Source organism: Mirounga angustirostris, unplaced genomic scaffold, assembly GCF_029215605.1.
Source record: "Mirounga angustirostris isolate CCGP_5_RB_7025 unplaced genomic scaffold, mMirAng1.0.hap1 SCAF_22, whole genome shotgun sequence".
In the NCBI taxonomy this organism is placed as follows: domain Eukaryota; kingdom Metazoa; phylum Chordata; class Mammalia; order Carnivora; family Phocidae; genus Mirounga; species Mirounga angustirostris.
The window spans coordinates 390,282-415,890 of record NW_026991730.1 but is presented as its reverse complement, the minus strand read 5'-3'; the positions used below and the strand labels follow the sequence as shown (position 1 = coordinate 415,890).

At 39.8% G+C, this 25,609-nt stretch overlaps 1 protein-coding gene and 1 long non-coding RNA gene across 2 annotated transcripts in view; both read left to right on the top strand.

The window, feature by feature from the left end:
* LOC135363127 (rho GTPase-activating protein 20-like) overlaps nt 1-18,386 on the top strand; it is a 43,328-nt gene extending 24,942 nt beyond the window's left edge. Inside the window, exons 4-11 of the mRNA XM_064583816.1 lie at nt 1,507-1,548; nt 2,186-2,270; nt 6,372-6,449; nt 8,681-8,747; nt 11,274-11,462; nt 14,745-14,920; nt 16,305-16,466; nt 18,207-18,386. Of these exons, the coding sequence (XP_064439886.1) occupies nt 1,507-1,548; nt 2,186-2,270; nt 6,372-6,449; nt 8,681-8,747; nt 11,274-11,462; nt 14,745-14,920; nt 16,305-16,466; nt 18,207-18,320 (913 nt within the window). The 3' untranslated portion in view covers nt 18,321-18,386. The remainder of the gene's footprint in view (nt 1-1,506; nt 1,549-2,185; nt 2,271-6,371; nt 6,450-8,680; nt 8,748-11,273; nt 11,463-14,744; nt 14,921-16,304; nt 16,467-18,206) is intronic.
* A 2,250-nt stretch (nt 18,387-20,636) lies between these two features.
* Nucleotides 20,637-25,609, top strand: LOC135363115 (uncharacterized). Its single transcript, XR_010408812.1, has 3 exons — nt 20,637-20,793; nt 22,034-22,209; nt 25,472-25,609. It is a non-coding gene; the product is annotated as an uncharacterized LOC135363115 (long non-coding RNA).

Here is a 25,609-nt window from a genome sequence, read left to right as displayed (position 1 = left end):
ATTTCTGTAAAGATTCTCAGTTCCTCTTGCTTCCTGTCTTCTCCATGTTGCAAATGGAAGGAAACAGTTTCAATTGGGAATGTATAAAGTCTTTGACAGGGGAGTTTCCAAGAGACTTTTTTTCCCTAACAAGCAGGAAAATGTGGAAGCCAGGCTTATACATGTTATATTAGTTAAAAAGCTGTGTAAACATATAGAAGGCATTTATAACAATTCCTGGCACCTAGTGCTTTTGCTATTTGTGGTTATTACTGTTCTGCAGATCAGCATGGCTAACTAGAAGCTGTGTCCATGCGCATAGGCAGGCTGGGACGCTAAGTGGGCGTTCCATTTTCCAGATGGGACAAATCCTGAAACAGCGATGGAGGGGTTGGGGAGCAGTGTTGCTGGGAGGAGTATAAAATGTGGCAGCCACTGTGGACAGTTTGATGGTTCCTCAGTAAGTCAAACAGAATTACTATACGACCCAGCAATGCCACCCCCAGATAGATACCCAAGAGAAACGTAGGTCCACACAAAAATTGATACACAAACGTTCATAGCAGCATTGTCGACAATAGCCAAAAAACAAACAAACAAACAAAAGTAGAAACAACCCAAGTGTTTATCAACAAATACACAAAATATGGTACAGGAGCTAGAAACAGGAAGGAAGGAAGAGTGACTGCTTCGTGGACACAGGTTTGCTTTTGGGTGAAAAAATGTTCCAGAACTAAACAGTCACGGTAGTTGCACAAAACTGTGAATGTACTAAAGGTCACTAATGGTCAATTTTATTTTGTGTAGTTTACCACGGTAAAAAAACGCTAGTAAGTGGTAAGGCCATGTATGCATGAGGCTTAAAACATTCGCAACTTTGGGTACTAAATGCTGTGAAAACTTTAGTTGAGAAAAGACTAACCTTTAGTAGTTTAGCACTAGCTGGATCGATCTTGCTCAGAGGATCACAGTAACGAAGAATGTTTTCTAGAAACTAATTTAACACATTCCAATCTGCTATGTGTATAAAGAAATAAAAATATTACAGGTGTTTCTTCCTAAAAAGCTATTCTTGTTTCTGGGCCAAGATAGTTCCATCCAAATGCCAAATTCCTTAAGTATGATTTAATTTGAATAATAATGTTCTTTATATCTGAATAGCACTTGCAGCTGCAGGAACACTCGGGGTATAATTAACCCTTTTCCAGTTCTGGAAACTGAAGATCAGCGCAGTTAAGCAAAGTGCCCATGATCACATAGCTTGCATCACATAGTTACAATTAAGTGTTCAGATTCAAAACCAACTTTTCTCCCACTTTAGGATCTACTTCCCATTGCTTTAATACGCTCATAAAAGAGTGGGGTCCCTCCAAAGCGCAACTATGAGGACAGTATGATATTAACACATGCATCCACATCCTTAACAACTGGCTGCTGCTATTTTTTTTCTGGAATGGTGATCTTATTTTGCTAGTATAAGTATTGTATGTATCTTAATTTTTTCTTCCCATTTTTTTTAAATTGCAGTTCTTCGGAACAAAAGGAAAAATGGCATTCTTTCCTTCAAAGGTATCTTGTCACTATACATATTATACATCTTTAACCCATGAGAAAAGAATAAATCTCTTCAAAGCAGTGCCCCCACACACTATGCTTCCCCTACTTAGTAGAAATTGTTAGACTATCCTCAAATAATTTCTTATTTAGATGTACCCTGGCTGCTACTGCAAATAATCTGCTCTTATTTACATGCACATATTGCTTATTTTTGATGAAATTCTGGTTATCACTCTCATCTTCCCCTTCTCTCAGACCTAATGATTGGAGCTAACATTATTCTCAAAAGATACATATTAAATTTTCTTAAGTGCAATTTACTCTCCTGAGTGATGCTCAAAGCACCTTCTCATTCCTACCCTTGAAGGTGCTGGGCCCTCCAGTCTAGGCAGGAAAGCTTTGATGACTGGATCCGCTACTCACATCTTACATGACAAGAGCAACCTGTTGTTTTCTGAGTCATGTCTTACTTTCCTGAAATAGTTTTGCATGTTTTCTTCCAACCCATAATTTGATGTTGCTGAGTTTATTTACATGCATTTAAAAATAACAGAGTATGTTGAAAATTTTAGCCACATAGATCAATTTGAAAGTAAGCTAATAGCTAATTCATCCTACTCTATTTGGGGTTATTATTGAATTTGATTAGGTACATCAATCTGGCCAAAGAGAAGGACCAGCCCAAAAGCATTCCTCTCAGAATCTTCACTGAGGACATCAAGAACTGTGCCTGTGTAAGTGTTTTTAAGACCAAAAATTAAATTCCATGTTCCTGATTCAGATAGAATGAAAGAGATGGAGATGGAGATAGAGAGAGGGAGGGAGGGAGAGATGGGGAGGTAGGAAGGAGAGAGCAAGAGATAAGAAGAGAGAGAGTATTTAGAAAAGTACCATGTGGGAAAATGTATTTTCCTGTCTACACGTGTCTTTGTATACATAAAGAGTGAATCCTAGGTAATATGAAGTGAGAGGAATCCATGCCACAGTACTTAAGCATGAAAAGAATATTGCATGTTAAATATCCATAATATTTCCCTGGTTCTTTCTAATAGCAACAACACTGGCTTGTAATAAGGTGATTTTCACATGCAGGTATTTCCTACTAGAAGTAAACATTTTTTCCCAATGGTTACTACTTATGTACAGAATGGTTTGGATTGTTTCCACAGTTCTCCACCCTCCCCCCATTGACGCTTTATTTGGTATAACTGTAAACTCACAGAAAAGTTGTAGGTATAAAAATAAAACAAAAAACACCCCATGCACCCTTTACCTAGATTCAGCTATTAGTAACATTTTACTCCACTTGCTTTATCATTTATTTTCTTTCTCTGTCCCTATTATGTGTATGTTATACTTATTTTTGAGGGTCATACAAATGCCATGGCCCTTTATCCTTAAACCTAGGTATTTCCCAAGAATAAAGATATCCTCTTATATCACCATCACACAGTTATCACCTTTAGTAAATTTAACATCGGTGTAATACTTTACTCTGCCTTCCATGTTCCCATTTTGTCAGTTGACCTCAATAATGTCTCCTTTCCAGTACAGGATCTACTCAAGGGTCAGGTATTTCACTTAGTAGTTATATCAACTGCAGAGGGGTTTTGAAAGGTCTTTTGATCCAAGGAATATCAGGGTTGAATTGAGCTCAGAGGGATGACACTTTTAACGGATCAGCATATTTCTATCTCATTTTCTTTTGGCTGTTGGGGGAAAAAAAATCAAACCAGTTGCCCATTCTTGGTATAAAATTTGATTTCTGAAATTGTAGTGCAGTAGCCAAGACATTTGCAATGATGAACAAGATACTTTGGGTATCTTTAAGTGACATTTTTTTTTTCCTGTTATACTTTACAGTAGCTCTAGGTCACACAAAATAGTATTTGAAGGTGGAAAAAGGGGTAGTTATTCCTGGCCAAAGCAAAAGCCATGCAAATATTTTGATTGGTTTCTAAGCACCAGGTAGATGCATTGCATGAAGGAGATAAGGCCAGAGGGTTCTCTAGCAGCAGAGCACACTCTTGTCTCTGCCTGCTTTGATTTCAGCTGTGGCAGTGGGTTGCACTCAGAATTTTCCATGGAAAATTACCTTGAAATCTTTAAAAATCAACTTTATTTATGTATAATTTACACAAAATAAGCATTTCTAATGTTCTTCACTTGTTCCTGAACATCCAAGTTTCCCTCTAACACTGTTTTCATTTCATCCTAGAGAGATGATCCTTAGCATTTCTTGTGCAGACCTGGTGCAAACAGATTTTCTTAATTTCTCTTATCTGAATATGGCTTTATTTCACACTCACTCTTGAAGGATATTTTGAGGGATGTAGAATTTTGTTCGCAAACTTTTTCCTTTCAGCTCTTTAAAGATGTTCCACTGTCTTTTTGTCTTTGTGCTTTCTGATGAGTAGTCTGTGATCAATCAAACATTAATCCCCTGTAGGTGATTTGTCATTTTTCTCTAGCTGCTTTCAAGAGTTTCTCTTTATTTTTGGTTTTTAGCAGTGTGGCTATGAAGTATCAAAGCATGGTTTTCTTTGAATCTGTCCTATTTGGCATATTCTGAACTTCTTGAATTTATAAATTTAATTTCACCAAATTTGGGAAATTTTGATCATGATTACCTCAAATATTTTCTTCCCCATTTTCTCTCTCCTCTCCTCCTGAGAGTCCAGTTATATGTATATTAGACCCTTTCATATTGTTCATAGATCCCTCAGACTCTTAATTTTTTCAATCTTTTTTTCCCCTTTTCTTCTTCAGACAGGATAATTTCTATTATCTATTTTCAAATCACTGACTTCTTTTTGTCATCTCCATTATGCAATGTAGCCTAGTCAGTAAATTTTTTCTTTAAGATATTTTTCAGATAAAAAATTTCTGTTTTTAAATATTTTTCGTTTCTATGCTAAGATGCCTCTTTCGTTTATTGTGAGCATATTTTCATTTGTATCATTGAGCATTATTGTAATAGCTGTTTTTGGCTAACAGTCTGAACATCTAGATCATCTCAGGGTTGGCTTCAGCTCTTGAGAATTGATCACATATTCCTTGTTCTTCATATATTAAGTAACACTTTGACTCATATAAAAAAAAAAGTAACATTTCTTTTTCTTTTAAATTATTTCAAAAAGCAGCTTATTTTTCTGAAGTCATTTGTTTACAGAGAGCTCTATCTACTGGAATTTATCTGTTTTGGAGAACCTACAACATGCAGGAAAATATACATACATCTCTGGAATTACTATTTTGAACATAGTATGTTCCTTATACCATGAAAACCATTATCTTGCAGACCAGATAAATTAAAAAGTGATTATTAGTATTTCAAAAGAGATTTTTTTTTCTTTAAAAAGATTTCATGGGAGGGATGCCTGGGTGGCTCAGTCAGTTATGCATCTGCCTTCGACTCAGGTTATGATCCCAGGGTCCTGGGATGGAGTCTTGCATCAGGCTCCCTGCTCAAAGGGGAGCCTGCTTCTCCCTCTGTCTTCTCTGCCTGTGGCTCCCCCTGCTTGTGCTCTCTCTCTGACAAATAAATAAACAAAAATCTTAAAAAAAAAAAAAAATTTGTGGGAAACTTTTTAAGTTGTACTGAAAGGCTTTCAGACATCTTAAAAAAAATAGCAGAGCCATTACTTCTAACTAAATTTCAAGCTAAGACCCAGTCTTGAATCCTCTAGACAATTTAACATAGGAAGCCCCTCCTAGACAATTTAACATAGGATATCCTTGAGTTTGGGTGCTCTGAGTCCTACTGCTAGGTTCTGAACACTTTTTTTTATAATCCTTAAAGCTCAAGTAGTTTGAAATCAATGAACACTTTTGTTTATAAAAGTTCGATTATCAAGCAACTTTTGGGCCATCTGTCATATCAAGCAATTGCATTTCAATTCATAAGAAGAAAAATACAATGAAAGAACAAGTTTCTTTTAACTTTGTTTTTAATATTTTTAAGGACTGTGAGTGTCCACTTCTGTTGCTTGTCTTCTTCATGCACTGTTTCTCAAAGAACACAGGCCTCATTGCCTAATAATGTTATAAAAAGTGTATGCGTGGTTGGTTACATATTGTCCTATTTTAAAATGTCTTTTGGAATTCGGGTACTTTTATCGATATCATCTCAGATTCCTATCCATCCCTTTCAGATAATTTTCAATAACTGTTTTCCTTGTTGTATGGAGCAGTTTCTCAATATAAGGTGTGATAGAGAGATATTATAAGTAACTATTCACTGTCAGAGTTGCGAATGGAATATAAACTTCTAACATTTTCAGTCTCATTTCCTAGACTCATTGGTTTTATTTGTCTCAACAGATTTCAACAATGGAAATCTTAGTAACCATGATGACACAAAGAAAGTATTGACTAAATAGTTTTTTTTTTTTTAAATGTCTGTCACAGACGGTTCTTATTCTGATTTTGCTGAAACTGAGTATGTAATTGCGAAGAGAGAAAAGTATCTAGCTCCTCCTTTTTAAACTATCTCCCCTCTCTATTTTGGGAATAGCCTTATGGAGCTGAGGGTCAGTTCATGTCCCCTCGTGGAATTCTGTTTTTCTGTTTCTTGCTTAAGCTGCTATATTTTGTAAGCCACAAATCCTTGAAGGGAAATATATGTTTCACTGAAATGTTTCCTACTAGCTTCATGTTATGTAAAGAAATGAAAATATAATCAAGGGTGTGTGCTCTACATATGCTTTACTTTGTCATTAACTGAAAACAAGCTTTGCCTTTAGAGTATGGATAATAATTTGACAATAATTATTTGGTCACCTGCTTTAAATTTTTAAAAATTTATAGCAATTTTTCTCATTTCTTTTTTACAGTCTGTAACTGTAACAGTAACAAATTCAGACACAGTGAATGACATTATCAACATGTCACTACCAATGCTAGGAATAACTGTAAGTACCCTTGCAAACTATTTTTAATTTAAAAACCATCTTTGACTTTTGAGATTTGTGTGTGTGTGTGTGTGTGTTGTGTACCTCCCGTTATAAGACAGCTGATTATTATACATATCATAGTCATATTTTGTCCCCCAGATTTAGAAATTGAAGGCAGCAAAGCTATATTATTAGCCTATACATGGGTGCTCTTCTTGTCTTCCCATTTTAAATTTTCTGCGAATTCAAAATCATAGCATAAAATTGGGCTATAATTTTAGAGTGCTAATAACAACATGCAGTTTATTGTATATATTTTATACACAGACAATAAAATATTTCTAAGTTTCTAAATATTTCCTCCTCTATTGGACTCTTCTGTCTGTGTCTTCATTCCTGATTCCTCCCCATCCCTGTTTACCCTGGTCATCACCCAAGGACTCAATCCCAGTTAGATGAATCCTAAATTATATGTTTTGTTGTACATTTTGACATAAAGACCACATGGCTAGAAGCTACCTCCTCTTGATGCAGTTCCTTGGGATGAGGCGGCTCACACCCCTTATGAACTGGTAAAGAGGACAAGTTCTGAATAAGACCATGATCTGGGGGCAGTTGCGTACATATCACTTTCATCTTGTTTTGGTTTTAACGGCCTGTTCCTTTATGTTTTGATGGCGCTGGTGTGAGTTGCTGGATTTTTTTTTTTTTTTTTTTTTTTTTGATGAAAGACATGGACATATTTGAGGATGAGGTTTTCTAAGGGAAAAGAGAGGGAGAGTGATAGTCAGATGGACAGAACTGAAGGGAGCACTTGTAAAGCACAGCTTCTTATATAAAATCCTCTATAAATGCAAAAATGTCTTGCTATTATGACATGACATAATTACAAGATTCTTACTTAAATTCTGTCTGACCCAATGGTATAATAAAGCCCCTTAAAAATTCAGGGCAACTGGAATTTAGCATAAGAAATCAATGATTTCTGTACAAACAAAATTTAATAATATATCTGAAATAAAATTGAATTTATATGTACTGAGTAAAGCACATATCTACATTGATTTCTAACCTGTATGATATATATACCCTAAATAGGAATTAAGTCTTAGACAGAGAGTGAGTGGTTTTAGGGATGAAGTTGAGGAGATTGATTAATGATGAAGCTCATTTTATTTCATGTTTGTGATTTTCCTTTGCATAAAGTGATCAATCTCACCACACAAAGAATTTCTGTTTTAATGAAGAATTGGGGTTATTTGGCTTTATGTATGCCTGATTTAAGGGATTCCAGCATAGCATTTCCAAACCCTACCCTACCTTACTAGCTCTCACGAGTTATTTGCAATACAATTTTGAGCAGATTTAGCTATGTGTGTGTGTCTGTGTGTCTGCGTGTGTCTGTGTGTGTGTCTGTGTCCATACCTATGACCTTTCTTCATAAGGGCAAGACCATGATTTTTAATCAGGAGTCCAGGTCAAGCATAGTACCTATCACCAACAACTCCATGTCAAACATTTTTTGCTTTAGTCTCCTGGAAGACTCTCTAAAATAGTTCAGCGATCTTTATAATTTAGATGTGTTTGTTTCAAGTAGGACTTCCAGGTTTACTGGGCGGTAATTCTGCTGGGAGTAATTGTTTTCTGCATCTGATATGTTGTCTAGGTTAGAGTCCTTGTTCTTTCTCTCCCTGAAGTGGGGCTTGCCTGCACCAAAGCCAGTGGCTGACTTCAGTCCACTAACTCCTCAAGGCCTCTTGGGCGTTTGTCTCCTTTTGCCCAGGGCTGCGGAACTATTGATGCCTTTCAAGTTACTTTGCTCAGGAATAGTCATAGCAGGGTATATGGCTCTCTGGACAATATGCATGTCAGGGCAGGGACATTTGGCGGCAAAAGCCAGCATTATCCAAGGAATCTAGAGACAGCGGAAGGCAGGACTCTGAGATTAGAAGTTTCCTCCTTAGCGAAGGGGCACAACTGTGATTTCTTAGGCCATGGGCCACCCACACCGTGAGGGGCTGATTGTACTGTGGTTTCCTGGCCTTTATCAAAAATGACAAGAACCTGGGACGGTCCACTGGAGGCTATGAGGGAACAAGTTAACAAGTACTGTAGCTACCTCCATGGACCAAATGGCATTTATACTGGCCCCAATTCTTTCTTTCTGGAAACAGAGAAATGCAAAGGAAATGTGTTCTTCAAGTACTGTGAAAGATTTGTTATGATGCATAGTTCTTTTTGTTTCCAAGGGCTCTGAGAAAGACTACCAGCTGTGGGTGAGTGCTGGCAAGGAAGCGTCCCCACACCCACTCACTGGTAAGTGTCAGGGAAAATCTAAGATGGGATTGATTAGGTTCAAAATTGTAACTCTACATCTCAAAGTAATGGTTGTTCTGTCTTCAGCTTAAATACCCTTAAAAGTGAAAATCACATGCAATATTCACTCTCACGTTTATTAAAGAATTACCAGGTGCTTACTTGTTCCCAGGCACTGAGGACATCTCTTCATTCATCAGCTTAAGGTCTAGTTAGGGAGAGAAATGTAAATTTTTCGTTTCTACTTCATTTTACCTGACAAACGGAGCTGTCTTAAAAATTTTTTTGTTTATTGTTTACTTACTTATTTACTCACTTAGGTATGAAAGCATAGAATTGGAATTTTTTTTTCCCATACATTTATTTTTCATATTCCAGTCTTGAATTCCAGTTCCTAACAACTAAATAGCCTCTATTTTGTGAGAATCCGCTAAAATCCAATCATGTCTCTGAATCCAGGTATAGGTATGTATTTAACACCTGCTCTGTGCCCAGAAGTTTTCTCAGCATCATAAAGAGAATGAGATAATCACATTTAAACTCCTCAAGTCTTCACTGACTAAACTACCTGCACTTTGTTGTTTCTCAGGCTTTTTCCATCACTGTTCTTAAGGTTATTGATAAACAGATTACACCTCTCCTAAAATAGTTATTAGCACAAGTCCTCTAAAAAAAAATCTTTGGATTAGCAAAATTGTTCAGTGCTTACCAAAAATAGAAGGATTAAAAAACAAGAGAAAAAAGAGAGGATCTGTAGCAGACCTTGAAGTATAGTAATGTATGGTAATGGTGACAATGATTTCTGCTAGAAATCTTAGAGCATTCCTTCTTACATGCGTTTTTCAAAATCTTTTTAATAATCCTGTGAGGCGGGATGCCTGGGTGGCTCAGTTAAGTGTCTGCCTTTGGCTCAGGTCATGATCCCAGGGTCCTGGGCTCCTTGCTCAGTGGGGAGCTGCTTCTCCCTTGGCCTGCTGCTCCCCCTGCTTGTGCTCTCTCTCTCTCTCTGACAAATAAATAAATAAAATCTTAAAAAGAAAATAATCCCGTGAGGCTATTACTCTTTTTCAAGTTATCTAAAGAATATTTTCAAGTGATCTGGAAATCTAAATAACCAATTTCTTTCTACGAAATGTATATTCCCAGTCTTAGAATACAGAGAGTCACCAAGGGCATAGCTGAGGAAAAAAATCCCCCCCACCATTTCATGTTTCATATTAATATTGACATCTCTGTAAAAGTCGGCCAACCACAAAAAGGAAAAAAGTCAAATACTTAAATATATTTATTTTAATAAAGTGCATTAATTTAGGTAAAACAATATAGATGATAACTTTTTAGACTTTGAGCAGCTTCACACACCAAGGCAGCTCTAAGGAATCCGGAGAGCCTGTCATTCATGATGATCCATTGGCAGCATTCAAAATGCATTTTTTACCAATGCTCTCAATTCTCAATTGCGGATTATCTCCTGGTTATCTTTGTGATTTGGTTGTATTGCTGTCGTAGAAGCTTCTTTTTCCTTAAAAGAGGGAAGTCACTGTGATTCTTGTGAACACATCACTGACACTGCATCTATGACAGATGAGAAGGAACAGCAAAAGCTCCCCAAGTTACATTCAATAATAAATCAGAAATGACAGAAAGAGAACTTCCATTCTGTTCTTAAAAAATGAGATCCATATCCTATAGCACAGGGTCTTTGAGAATTCTATAGAGAGGAAACAATTTAAAGCATACAAGAACAAAACAAATCACTTGGCAGGCAACTCTCACTGACTCTGGGTGCAGTTTTCCACTCTGTAAACATCGTTTTGCACTTTGCTTCTGGGTTCCCAACACTGTTCAGCCTTCCCTCTGATCATCACCTGGCAGGACTCCCCTTGGAGGAAGGGCAGCAGTGGGAGGGAAGTATAAAGCATAAAGGCAACCCATCCCACTGCCCTTGAGTAGCTCTGCCTCTAGAAATTGACAAAAGGAAATGAAAAAAAAATCTGCTCAACTGACATTATGTGAGAGAGAATAGCAATTCTTAATATATATGTTCAATTATTTAAAAAATATTACCCACCAATGCATATTAATATATTTACTCTGATCCTTATAAGTTTGTGTGAGGGCAAGCATTTCAAAGGATGAATGTAAGGCTCAGAGGGGTCAAGTAATTTGCCTAAGATGTGCAGATCTCGTTAGTGTCAAGGCAGAAACTAGAAGGCCTTAAATATTCTCAGATGGAAACACAGCAAAAGTCAGCATTGTGCAATGCACTGATGAATCTTTGTATTCCAAGTAAAGTAACATGCTTTACATTTTTTTTTCTCTTTTTAAAATCTTTTCCTTGGGCACCTGCTTTCTGCAGGGTGTCTCCAACAAGAGCGAATATGATGCTCACTCAGGAGGCACAGAGTGAGTGCCAGAAGCCCCAGGAGAATAGCAGCATATACCAGTGTGATGCATACACTCATGGGAAGGGGGATTTGATCAGAGCCATCACCATCAGCCTGAATCTATATTTTTTCCATATAGGACATAAACATCCCTATGGAATTAAAATGAGCCATCTTCCATCTACCACACTGCTGCCGCAGACACCAGAGGACTCCATCTCTCCTTCCACCCTCCAGGAGTCCCTCCTTCTGGAGCAGGGGTTCGCAGAGATGCAAGGCCGGTTCATCCTGAAGCCCAGGCACCCGGCGCAGAATGAGCAAGGGAGAGGTGAGCCCCTTCCCTTTCTTCAGGTGTCTTCTCTTGGCTCATGTCTCCACTCTTGCCCACAAATTGAGGACACAGAGCTCACTCTCTCTGTGGGGGGTGGGGAGGAACAGTAGAGGCAAGAACCCCAAAACTGCACAGAATCGAGCTTAGAGAAACCCAAAGGTCTTAGGACCCAACTCACTTCGAGGAAGGTTGTGTGCTTGTTTTAATTCTCCTAGGTAGACTGTTAGCTCCTTTCTCTGTATCCCCAGAACACTTTCTACATATAATTATGTGAGTACACATCTGTGTGTCTTCTTAGAGCACAAGCTGTTTGTGGCCTGGAAACAGGTCTTCCCTATTCCAGGGTTTTATCTAGTATCTCAGGCCATCACAGGATGGAATCAAATGACTGCATGGCTTAGACGCACCTGGAATGGAAGAACTCCAGTGGAGTAAAGAGTTATGGAACTGAATTGGATTTATTCTGGGCTTAGGCTGAAGTGGCCTTGGGCTTACAGTTAGAATTCAAGTCTCAATTCTGCCCCCACTTTCCATGTCTGCTTCAGACACAGGTCAAGGCTGGAGCGAGACTGAATGTTTATGGTCAGGGCTTTTTCATCTTCCTTCTTGCTATTTTTTTCCCTACCATTCCAGTATTCTCCCATTGATATTTTTTTCTCTGATGAAAATGTGTTATTCATCTGAGAAGTATTGGGCCAAAATAGAAAGTATTTTATTGTTATGATTGTTATTCTATAAGCACAAAGTTTCAAAAATTTTATTTTTTAATATTCATACCCTAATTCAAGCATTAGGAAACATTAACCCAAATCTTGCCAGGACTGTTTAAGAAAGAATAGGTTTCCATAAAGTTAGCTTGTTTAATCATTCCTATATTTTTCATGGCTATAGCATATATTTTTATTAGTAATAGAGGCAACATGACCTCTAACAGCAAATAATGTACATTATGAAACATCCAGCTAAGCCTGAAAATACCTTGGAGAAAGTATAGGACTCAATGTGTACTTATTTTCTGTATACTCATAGAGTAGCTAGATATATAGCTTTGTACCAAGGGATACAACATTCTTCTTAAGAGCATTCTTCTTATTAAAGCTGAAGAATGGAATATATTTGGGTAGTTTTAGAAATAATAAAACTAGGGGAAGAGTAGGGAACCCAGGTTGCATACAACAACTCAACTTACATATTAACACGTATCTTCAGCAAATGCATACATTTTGATGTACAGGAATCTCCTCCTGGATTTAAGAATGTGTTTGCTTTCTTTCTTCTCTCCTTTTAAAATGGTAGCGGTATCAATTTCAGAGCAGGAAGAAAGAGCCTTAGTTAAGTAAAGTGGTAGCCATCCTTCATGATTGCCTACCTTCTAGAGGTTGCAAAATCAAATAGAGAATGGGAGTGATGTCTGCTTTGGAGGGGGAAGAGACTGATGTCTAGACTGCCTGAGGCCTTCTGAGCAAGGAAATTACTTTTATCAAGGCTGCCACGAGCCATGCCTTGTGCTGAGTAGTACATTACATTTAGTTCAACGAGTTGTAGGCAGCAGCATTTATGTTAAAGTTAAGCAAACCAAAGCTTAAGAATTTTTGAGTAATCTAACTAGGTGGCAGAACCAGGATGCTTCTGGTTCTTAGATCCTGGTCTCTCTGGTCAAGTGCCATGAGTGTTGCCACCCACGTGAGTGGATACGGTGATGCACTCACTACATCCCAGAGAAGCCCAGTGGACAGGTGTTTATGGGTGTTTGGTGAAATGTTGCTCATTTGTTTATCCTTCTACAGCTTGGCTCCTCTGTGGACTTTTAAAGAATTCAGTTATTTAAGCAGATTTTATAAGCAAATGTTAAGGTATCTTATAAGGAAAACATTCATAGCTGAGCAGTAGAAACTTTCAACTCAGCTTTTCACTGCAGATCACCTTTTCTTTGTAAAGCTCTTCTTCTGCATTCCTTTGATAGGGAATGTTGGGTAATTCAAAATCATCTCTGGAAATTGGGGATAAATCAGGCATTCATAATCTCTCATTGTTTTTCTTTTTGTATGTTTTCTTTCAAGCCTTGTACTGGTATGGTGTATATACATGTATGTTTGAGTATGTGTGAGGAATTGGGTGCAATTCATTGTGGATTAGACTCTTTTCCGTAAATATCAAACATAATTTACAAAAAAAAAAGTCATCTCTGGGTAGCTTGGTGGGGTATCACAAGAAAACACAGTCACCTGGAATCTTACCACATAGCCAGCATGTAATGACTATTTCCCAAGAACCCTGAATGCAGGGAGTCATCCTTGGGGATGGCCCAGAGCAGAGACACCAGAGGCCACCTGAGAAGTGGGGTCAGGCGGATCATGTCATGAGAGGCAGATCCTTTTGATCATAGAAAGATGAGCACTCAGGGGCACCTGGGTGGCTCAGTCGTTAAGCGTCTGCCTTCAGCTCAGGTCATGATCCCAGGGTCCTGGGATCTAGCCCTGCATTGGGCTCCCTGCTCAGTGGGAGTCTGCTTCTCCCTCTCCCAATCCCCCCCTGCTTGTGTTCCCTCTCTCGTTGTCTCTCTCTGCCAAATAAATAAATAAAATTAAAAAAAAAAAAAAAGTTGAGCACTCAGAAAGCCAAAGAGGAAACTTAAGACTGGAAGGAGACTCACTGTGAAAGCAGATGATTAACAAACTCAGCTTGATTTGAATACCAGATCTTTTGAGCTTTTAAAATCAGATCTGACACTGGATGAATCCACTAATCATACTTACCAATAGGAAACAAACAACAAGTTAAGTGCCTCATGATAAAGCACAACGGGCAGTAGATGGGATTGAAAGCATTGACACTAAGTCTGATCAAGTCTCTAGGTTTAACCATCAGTTTGCAGGATCTGGGGAACAACTGTTAACACCATAAGAATGCTATTGGCCAATTTCAAAACATGGAAAATTCTACACAAAAAATGCCTCAGTTTCCCTCTTCTAGCCATTGCAGTGAATGTACCGTAGAATGGGAATGGTGAAAATAAGGTTAAGCGGGATGGCTGGGTGGCTCAGTTGTTAAGCGTCTCCCTTGGGCTCAGGTCATGATCCCTGTGTCCTGGGATTGAGCCCTGCATTAGGCTCCATGCTGGGTGGGAAGCCTACTTTTCCCTCTCCCGCTCCCCCTGCTTGTGTTCCATCTCTCACTGGCTCTCTATCAAAAAATAAATAAAATCTTTAGAAAAAAAAAGAAAAGAAGGTTAAGCGAATAAAACAACAACTACTACTACTAATCTCACTTCTTCCTTAGATTACAGGCAGAAGACAGTTAAAAGCGGTTTTTTCAGAGACTGGGCCTGTTGTCTCGGCTCCAGCACTAGCCAGGACAGCCAGTGCACAACCCCACCTTCTTCAAAGCCAGGACAGCTCTTTGGAGTTTCCCTCATGGATGTGTGTAATAAAGACAACTTGCCCTTCCCAATCCTGGTAGGTCATCTCCTTTTGGTCTTCTATAGCCCTTCTGAGGAGGGGACACTCTGAGAGGCCACGTGTCCTCATCCAAATCTATTCCCAAATGGAGAAGTCATTAGACAGCCCCTGGCTTTGGCTGAGAAGCTCTGTTACTGTTATTTCAAAGAATAGAATCTGATTTAGGTCCTGCAGAGTCATGAGGCAAATACAACAGGAAAAGACATTCTCCATTCCACTTGGGTCTTGTTTCCACAAAGACATGCGGAGGCTTGTTCAGATCAGTCAAAATGGACTCTGTGTATGTGAGTCTCTGAGAGTCCACCTCATCTTCACACTCTCCCCTCATTGCCTTCCTGAACTCACATGAGTCTCAAGTCTCCTTCAGCAGAGTCTACTCAGTCTAACAACTGTAAACATCTGACACGAGCATAGACTCATCCTCTGGCAAATAGGAATCTGTTAATCCTAACAGAATATGTCAAATGAAAGCCACAGAGTTTGGCCTGTGTTATCTCAAACTGCTGTAGTGAATTGTCAGTGTGGACATTGACTGAGTATTCGGTGTCTCTGCAAGCACTGTACGGGATGTAGGGAACGTTCTGCTAGCTATGAAGAAATGAATCATCTTAGCTAGCATGTTACCTGCTAGCTACTACCCCAGGTCCTTGCATCACAGCAAATTTAGAGGGTAGCTAGGATTATCATCCTCCACACTTCTTAAACGAATCAGAAAAGCCTCAGTACAGGATGTATGTGCCCCAGCTCACACAATAGATAAGTAGCATAATAGACTTCAGATCCATTTTATTCCCTGAGTCCAGCCCTTATTAAGATTCTACACAGCAGGGAGAGGACATGAAGATACAGCAAAAGACAATGAAAGACTCATGAGAAGGGAGGGTAATCAGAGAAAGAGAAGAGAGTTTCTGAGCCTGACTTTAAAAGAGGGAAAGAAATAGAACAAGTAGGAATGGAGTATACACTCACTTAAAGAGAAATAAACAAATGGGAAATGTGTATTTCCTAAATAGACTTCCATACTTGGGGGAGAGCATCTATGTAAGGCAATAATGAGAAAAGAATGGTAAAGTAGGAAACGGACGGTGATTGTGCAAAGGCCTTGAAGCAGAGAATTTTGATTTAAGAGTGGAAACTCAATGGAAAGGAAAATCTGCTTAAAAGAAGTGTTTAAAATGTTTCAGTGTATGACTGTAAAATGGATATATGGGTAGAAAGTATATAGAGAGACACTGAAAAAAAAAACAATCTAAATTGACTTTAGTCCTTTCAGCTCAAAAACAGTGTACCATTGCATTCCCCTCCTCTTTCAAAACGGAGGCAAGCTTGAGCTCTGCGTTTGGGGTATGAGATGCGATATAATTTTCTTTTCTTCCTACAGGATATGCTTTCCTTTATTAATCAAAAAGGGTCACTCACAGAATGCATCTTCAGCAAATCACCCAATATAAAATCAACCAGGGTCCTAAAGGAGAAACTAAATTCTGGGGTCAAAGTGGACCTGTACAGCGAATCTGTTCATGTGGTCGCATCCGTCTTAAAGGTAGGGAAGGTTCTAGCATTATCCACACACGAGTAACTGAAGCTATGATTGGTGTCTTTCATCATGACTGCTCAAGAACCATAATGGGCATAATAGATTAAGAACCTGACAAGCTGAAAAACGCTTGACAAAATCAAAATTTAAGGAAGCTACTTTAGGAGTTAAAAGCCCCATATGTTAGAAATTCTTTCTGTTTTCACCACACACCGCCTACCCTGCCTTCACTCCTGAAGTCGCCATGCAAAATACTAATACTGAAATGACTACTAGTCATGATAATAAATTTCAAAATACGCACTGACACATACACACTGTTTACCCATGCAAACATTCTCACCACCCTCCTAGTGAAGTCAAAGTTTCCAAAAGAAATAGAACAGGGAAAGAATTTAATCCATCCACCTTGGCACTTATGAACAGCTCTGAACAACCCTATGTTAACGTAGTAATGACTACAGTCTTAGAATCTCAGTCACATTTGGTCTTCCCTTGTCCCCCGTTAATGTTCGAAGATGTGATCAATAGCAAAGTCCAGAAATGACTTAGGTAACCACTCCTACACTGCGGTCATAGTGATATCCAGTAGTAATATACATATAGGCATCAGGAGACAGGAGAAGAATGCTGATACATTACGTAGCAAGATGAGTGTTGCCCTCTGTAAGGTGAGCACATGGAATCGATTTTCTAGCAAGAGTTAGGAGGTTCCGGGTGCCTGGGTAGCTCAGTTGGTTAAGCGACTGCCTTCGGCTCAGGTCATGATCCCGGAGTCCTGGGATCGAGTCCCACATCGGGCTCCCGGCTCAGCAGGGAGCCTGATTCTCCCTCTGACCCTATCCCCTCTCATGCTGTTTCTCTCTCTCTCTCTTTTAAATAAATAAATAAATAAAATCTTTAAAAAAAAAATCATTAAAAAAAAAAAGAGTTAGGAGGTTCCTTCCTGATTCGGTGTTATAAGCACCGACTAGGAAGAAGGTATGCACATGTGGGCATAGTGCTTAGACATTTCTAAAGTTTTCTCTTCCTGAAGTTGATGGATCTTGGTGGAGAAACAGACTCTGCAACTTTGGCCTTTATAATATCATGTCAAAAAACTGGGAATGGACCTAATCTAGAAATGAATCTATCCTCAGGACCTCAGTGAGTCTACTATTAGACTCTCGACTTTTAGACAGTTAAGAAAAGGAAGAATGAAGCAATTGTGCGAGTAGCTTTCTTCCAGGGAGCACACATACCCCGAGTGAGAACACCTAGTTCTTTCCTAATATGTGTGCAAGAGCCCACCTGTTTCTGTTTCGATTGTTTCAGGCCTTTTCTTGCTAGAGTTAAGAGCTAGCACTGTGTCTAAAACAAGCAACATGGGTAAGCGTATTTCTGTCCAAGAAGCTAATAGGATTTAGGATGGTCTATAGCCAGACCCTGTCAGTTTGTGGTACTTTGCAAAAAAAGCACACAAAGAAAATAAGTTCCAGATGATAGAAGGGAGCTTTATCTTCATTTCTACCACAGCCTAAGCTCTGCTTTAATGCCTCTAACATTTAGGGGGAGAATATCCAAGCACCTGATGCTGCGTGTGCAAGTCAATGGAGAGTCAGAGCCAAGCTCCGTGTGGGTCCCAGTTTGGGTATCTGTGAAGGAAGTGGGGGCTGAACTGAATTTTTTAACTACATATTTTCTCTGTAATATTTCCAATACATATTTTCTGTAATATATATACATATTTATTTTTATCTCCACAAGTATTTCCTAAGAAATATCCCAGGATGTATATTTTTGTCTGATCTCTATGACAAATGGCTCGGTGTTATTGATCAAGGGAACGAAGAGGAGAAGATGACTGCAGCGCGGAGGTAACGATGCAATAATTACTCTACTCTGGTCACATCTCCAAAATACACCCAACATACTATTAGGAAAACATTGGCTTACGTTTTGCAGCTTTGCCCACTATAATCATGACCAATGTCAAAGAGTTTCAATTCTTCAAAGCCATGGGGGTCAGCTTCAGAATAGAGGCACGCTTTAGGGCTATTATTGTTCTTCTCCTGATCTTATTAATGTGGACTCCTTGGCCGTTTGACACCTTCTGGATCCATGAACCTTGTAGACGAAATTCCCTGGTTCAAGACACATGCAAGAGCATCAACTGCCAGGGCTATGACCTTAAAAGTCTGTCAAACATTTAACTAACCAGAGAAGTGTTTATCTGGCTCAGGAACTAAATTCAGTGCAACAATTTTGTCTACATTCATGCCTGGAACTCTGCTAGAGAGGGGTTGTGTGCTAGATATACAAGGATGTATCCTTTTCCCTGTCTCTGTTTTTCCAACCTCTTAAGTGGAATCATTTACCTAATTTAAAGTGTGTTTTTCTGACCTTAGGCTTTTAGCCCAGCTGCCAAGAGCAAATATTGTTCTCTTGCGATACCTTTTTGGAGTGCTATACAACATTGAGCAACATTCCTCATCCAATCAGATGACAGCTTATAATTTATCCGTTTGTATAGCCCCAAGCGTTCTTTACCCACCTGATTCCGGCACCTTGGAATTGGAAGACAACTTGATAAAAAAGGTAAGGAGAGCTCTCATTTTTGTCCCCCAAGGGGTAGAATCCCTACTTTGAACCGGACATGTGCAGTAGTAACTCTGACGGATGGAACCTTGTGAAGTGCACATTTTCGTTAGGCCCCTGTGGAGTGGCAGAGTTCTTTAGGCTACTCTGGCGGGGTCTGGGAAGGGGTGTCGTTAAACGGGAAACTCGGAGCAGTCGAGTCACTTCTTCACCCTCCAGGAGACTAAACACTAGACTGACTAAACGAGAGAGAGAAGAGTCGTGTGATACGATAGGAAAGAACCTGGGCTTTGGAGCTTCACCAGTCAAGGTTCAACTCTCAGCCTAATCCCTGAGGGACTCGTAACCTTGGGCAAAGCCATGGTTTCCTCACTACACAATGGCGACAACAGCCAGCTCCTCCGGTCATCACTGGCACATCCTGGGTGGCTTGGGCAATATGAGCCCCCATGGCTCCAAACACATTGGCCTTCCTCTGCCAATTGTGGCTCATCTAGAAAAGTACTCAGCTACTATTTCACCTCTGCTACGTCATATGGAAACTAGCAAGAGATTCCAGAATATCCTAATAAGATGACAGGTCTTCCCCAAGCTCACACAGAGAGAGCGAGCATGAGGCAAAGCAATGCGTGAGAAGGGACTGAAGTTAGACAGACAGATACATTTTCTCTCCAGCTCTGTGGGTTTTCCCTCACAACCCCACCAAAATCTCTGCTTCCCAACTTTAAGATACTTCTTCATTTAAGAAATGGTTTTCTTAAGTTTTTGTTCATACTTTATATAAGGTTTCATAAGATGTTATACATCAGTTACAGCTCAATAAAACTGGAAAGAAAATTTAAAAACATAAAATAAGTAAACTTTAATAAGGTAGGCTACTTTGAAAATTATCCTTGTTTTATTTATATTTTGATATGTATTTATTTGAGAGAGGGAAAGAGAGAGCGTGAGCGGGTCAGGGGAAGAAGAAGAGGGAGAGGGAGAGGGAGAAGCCCAAGCCGATTCCCCGCTGAGCACGGAGCCCAAAGTTGGCTCCATGTTGGGCAGGATCTCACCATCATGAGATAGTGATCTGAGCCAGAATCAAGAGTCAGATTCTCAACTGAGGGGCCCCAAAAATTATCCTAGGCTTAATGATGTAACCACTGATACCAAAATGTTGGCTATTAAACTAGGCCACATATTAAAACTTTAGCCTACTGATTAGCAGTATTTTAAAATGTGTACCCAAAGTACACGGAAAAGTATCACTCTTCCTAAGTTATTTCTTAGAGAATTCTGGTCTCTTTTTTTTATTTTATTATTTTTTTTAAGATTATATTTATTTTCTTGACAGAGGCAGACACAGCGAGAGAGGGAACACAAGCAGGGGGAGTGGGAGAGGGAGAATCAGGCTTCCCGCTGAGCAGGGAGCCCAATGTAGGGCTGATCGCATCACCCTGGGATCATGAGCTGAGCTGAAGGCAGACGCTTGACCGATTGAGCCACCCAGGCGCTCCTGGTCTCTATGTATTTTTATCAGTTCTGAATTTTTCTGGGAAATCTTTCACATTCTTTCTTAGATCCAAGGTCTATATACATAATGTGATTTATAACTATGCCCTATGGAAAAGAGCACCCCATTCTTGTCTTTTTGTGTTACAGATTTCTCTTGTACAATTTCTCATTGAAAATTGCCTTAAAATATTTGGAGAAGACATCACTTCCCTCTTGGGAGAGAACTCAATGAGTCGTGGTAACAGCGAGCAGGCTGCAGGTACCGGGAATAATTTTATTGGCTTTAGTGAGAAGCAGACAGCAAGGCTGCCAGGGGTCATGGGAGATGCTTAGACAGAGCTCTTCTGGAGCCCAGAGCATCGCCAGGGCAAGGATTTCCATGGGCTCCTTCGTCCGAAGGCTGGCTCACAGGTCAAGGGAGGTTCCACACTGTTGTGAGACCAAAGAAAGGATAAGATGAGGTCTCTGACTTCAAGAAGTTTCTAGTGTAGATCATAACAGAATTAGGACTCATCATGGTATGCCACAGTGTTTGGGAACTTTTTCTCACAAAATTTAAATGGGTGATATATATATATCTATGTAGTTATATATATTACATAATTATATACTGATACTATATAAATATATAAACATAATGTATATATTTATGTATATTACATGTGCGCTGGTTGAAGCCAGAGAAAGGGGCCTTTCTTCCCCTCCCTCCTCTTTTGGCTCAGGGGCTCTTGAGGCACCACAGGATTCCAGTGCCCTTTGAAATGGGTTGAAAAGAATTGGCATCTTTGAGAAAAAAGAACTTGACTTGATGTCAAACAACCTCTCCAGAGTGTAAATTCCTGTACCCCCATTTACCAGCTATATTATCTTTGGCCCGTTACAGCAGCTAAGCATCAGTTTATTCATCTCTAAAATGTGGATAAAAATAATGTCTAAATCTTAGAATTGTGGTGTAGAATAAATAAGATGATGGATGAAATTCAAAAAAAGCCATTAATAGCACTAGGAGAAGTGCCCCTGACACTAGAGGTAGTATGATTTGAGCCTAGCTAATCAGACCTAACTGGCAGCAGTCCACCTTAGAAGGTAGACTTTCGATTCAGAACCTGGAGACACGTATCATCAATCCCTCCATATTTTTGACATTTCTTGTTTTCATGACACATACCACATACTTTGAGGAAAGTTTTAGGAAAATACAAGTCATCAGGAATTAAGATGAGTCTGAGGCACCTGGGTGGCTCAGTCGTTAAACATCTGCCTTCAGCTCAGGTCATGATCCTGGGGTCCTGGTACCGAGCCCCGAGTCGGGCTCCCTGCTCCAAGGGAAGCCTGCTTCTCCCTCTCCCCCGCCCCCTACTTGTGTTCCCTCTCTTGCTGTCTCTCTCTCTCTGTCAAAAAATAAATAAAATCTGTAAAAAAAAAAAAAAAAAAGGAAAAAGAAGGTTCAACATATTAAACAACAACTACTACTACGAGTACTCTCACTTCTTCCTTAGACTCCAGCCTGAAGACTGTGAAAACCCGTTCTTTCAGAGATAGGGCGTTTTGTCGGGGTTCCAGCACTTCCCAGCACAACCAGTGCACAGCCCCACCTTCCGCAAAGCCAGGACAGCTCTTTGGAGTTCCCCTCATGGATGTGTGTGATAAAGACAACTTCTCCTTCCCAATTCTGGTAGGTCATCTCATTTTGGTCTTCAATAGCCCTCCTGAGAAGGGGAAACTCTGAGAGGCCAAGCGTCCTCATCCAAATCTATCCCCAAATGAAGATGTCATTAGACAGCCCCTGGCTTTGGTTGAGAAGCTCTGTTACTGTTATTTCAAAGAATAGAATCTGATTTCGGTCCTGGAGAGTCATGAGGCAAATACAACAGGAAAAGTCATTCTTCTCCATTCCACTTGGGTCTTGTTTCCACAAAGACATGCGGAGGCTTGTTCAGATCAGTCAAAATGGACTCTGTGTATGTGAGTCTCTGAGAGTCCACCTCATCTTCACACTCTCCCTTCATTGCCTTCCTGAATTCACATGAGTCTCAAGTCTCCTTCAGCGGAGTCTACTCAGTCTAACAATTGTAAACATCTGACACAAGCATAGACTCATCCTCTGGCAAATAGGAATCTGTTAATCCTAACAGAATATGTCAAATGAAAGCCACAGAGTTTGGTCTGTGTTATCTCAAACTGCTGTAGTGAATTGTCAGTGTGGACATTCACTGAGTATTCGGTGTCTCTGCAAGTACTGTACGGGATGTAGGGAACGTTCCGCTAGCTATGAAGAAATGTATCATCTTAGCTAGCATGTTACCTGCTAGCTACTACCCCAGTTCCTTGCATCACAGAAATTTAGGGGCTAGCTAGGATTATCATCCTCCGCACTGCCTAAACGAATCAGAAAAGCCTCAGTACAGGATGTGTGTGACCCAGCTCACACAATAGATAAGTAGCATAATAGACTTCAGATCCATTTTATTCCCTGAGTCCAGCCCTTATTAAATTTCTACACAGCAGGGAGAGGACATGAAGATACAGCAAAAGACAATGAAAGACTCATGAGAAGGGAGGGTAATCAGAGAAGGGGAAGAGAGTTTCTGAGCCTGACTTTAAAAGAGGGAAGGAAATAGAACAAGTAGGAATGGAGTATACAGTCACTTAAAGAGAAATAAACAAATTGGAAATGAGTATTTCCTAAATAGACTTCCATACTTGCGGAAAAGCATGTATGTAAGGGAAAAATGTGAAAAGAATGGGAAAGTAGGAAACAGACGGTGATTCCGCAAAGGCCTTGAGACAGAGAAGTTTGATTTAAAAGTGTAAACTTAGTGGAAAATCTGATTAAAAGAAGTGTTGAAAATGTTTCAGTGTATGACTGTAAAATGGATATATGGGTAGAAAGTATATAGAGAGACACTGAAAAAACAGCAATCTAAATTGACTTTAGTCCTTCCCGCTCTAAAACATTGTACCATTACATTCCCCTTTTCTTTCAAAACGGAGGCAGGCATGGTATATGAGATGCCATATACTTTTCTTTTCTTCCTACACGGTATGCTTTCCTTTATTAATCAAAAACGGCCACTCGCAGAAGGCATATTCAGAAACTCAGCCAATATAAAATCCCGCAGAGTCCTAACGGAGAAACTAAATTCTGGGATCAAAGTGAACCCGTACAGGGAATCTATTCATGTGTTCGCATCCGTCTTAAAGGTAGGGAAGGTTCTAGCATTATCCACATGTGAGTAACTGAAGCGATGATGGGTGTCCTTCATCATGACTGCTCAAGAACCATAACGGGCATAGTAGATTAAGAACCTGACAAGCTAAAAAACGCTTGACAAAATCAAAATTTAAGGAAGCTACTTTAGGAGTTAAAAGCCCCATGTGTTAGAAATACTTTCTGTTTTCACCACACACGGCCCTCCGCACCTTCACTCCTGAAGACTCCATGCAAAATACTAATACTGAAATGACTACAGTCATGATACTAAATTTCAAAATACGCACTGACACAAACACACTGTTTACCGAAGCAGACATCCTCACCACCCTCCTAATGAAGGCAAACTTTCCAAAAGAAATAGAACAGGGAGGGGCGCCTGGGTGGCTCAGATGGTTAAGCGTCTGCCTTCGGCTCAGGTCATGATCCCAGTGTCCTGGGATCGAGCCCCGCATCGGGCTTCCTGCTCAGCGGGGAGCCTGCTTCTCCCTCTCCCTCTGCCTCTCTCCCTCCTCATGCTCTCTCCCTCTCTATCTCTGTGTCTCAAATGAATAAGAAAAAAAAAAAAAAAGAAGAAATAGAACAGGGAAAGAATTTAATCCATGCAGCTTGGCACTTATGAACAGCTCTGAACAACCCTATGTTAATGTAGTACTGACTACAGTCTTAGAATCTCAGTCACATTTGGTCTTCCCTTGTCCCCCATTAATGTTCGAAGATGTGATCCATAGCAAAGTCCAGAAATGACTTAGGTAACCACTCCTACACTGGGGCCATAGTGATATCCAGTAGTAATATACATATAGGCATCAGGAGACAGGAGAAGAATGATGATACACTAGGTAGCAAGATGAGTGTTGCCCTCTGTAAGGTGCACACATGGAATCGATTTTCTAGCAAGAGTTGGTAGGTTCTTTCCTGATTCTGTGTTATAAGCACTGACAAGGAGGAGCGTGAGCACTTCTGGGTATAGTGCTTAGACATTTCTAAAGTTTTCTCTTCCTGAAGTTGACGGATCTTGGTGGAGAATCAGACTCTGCAACCTTGGCCTTGATAATATCATGGCAAACTAACTGGACAATTGTCCTAAACTAGAAATGAATCTATCCTCAGGACCACAGTGAGTCTGCCTTTAGACTCTCGACTTTTAGACAGTTAAGAAAAGGAAGAATGAAGCAATTGTGAGAGTAGCTTTCTTCCAGGGAGCACACATACCCCGAATGAGAAGACCTATTTCTTGCCTAATGTGTGTGCAAGAGCCCACCTGTTTGTGTTTTGATTGTTTCAGGCCTTTTCTTGCTAGAATTAAGAGCTGGCGCTGTGTCTAAAACAAGCAACATGAGTATGTGTATTTCTGTCCAGGAAGCTAATAGGATTTAGGATGGTCTATAGCCAGACCCTGTCAGTTTGTGGTACTTTGCAAAAAAAGCACACACACAAAATAAGTTCCAGATGATAGAAGGGAGCTTTATCTTCATTTCCACCACAGACTAAGCTCTGCTTTATGCCTCTAAGTTTTAGTGGGAGAAAATCCAAGCACCTGCTCCTGCGTGTGCAAGTCAATGGAGAGTCAGAGCCGAGCACCGTGTGGGTCACAGTTTGGGTATCTGTGAAGGAAGTGGGGGCTGAACTGAATTTTTTAACTACATATTTTCTCTGGAATATTTCCATTACATATTTTCTATAACATATATACATAGTTTTTTTTTTTTATCTCCCTAAGGATTTTCTTAGAAATATACACGGAAGTATATTTTTATCTGATCACTATGACAAATGGCTCGGTGTTATTGATCAAGGCAACGAAGAGGAGAAGATAACTGCAGCCCAGAGGTAATGATGCAAGAATTACTCTGGTCAC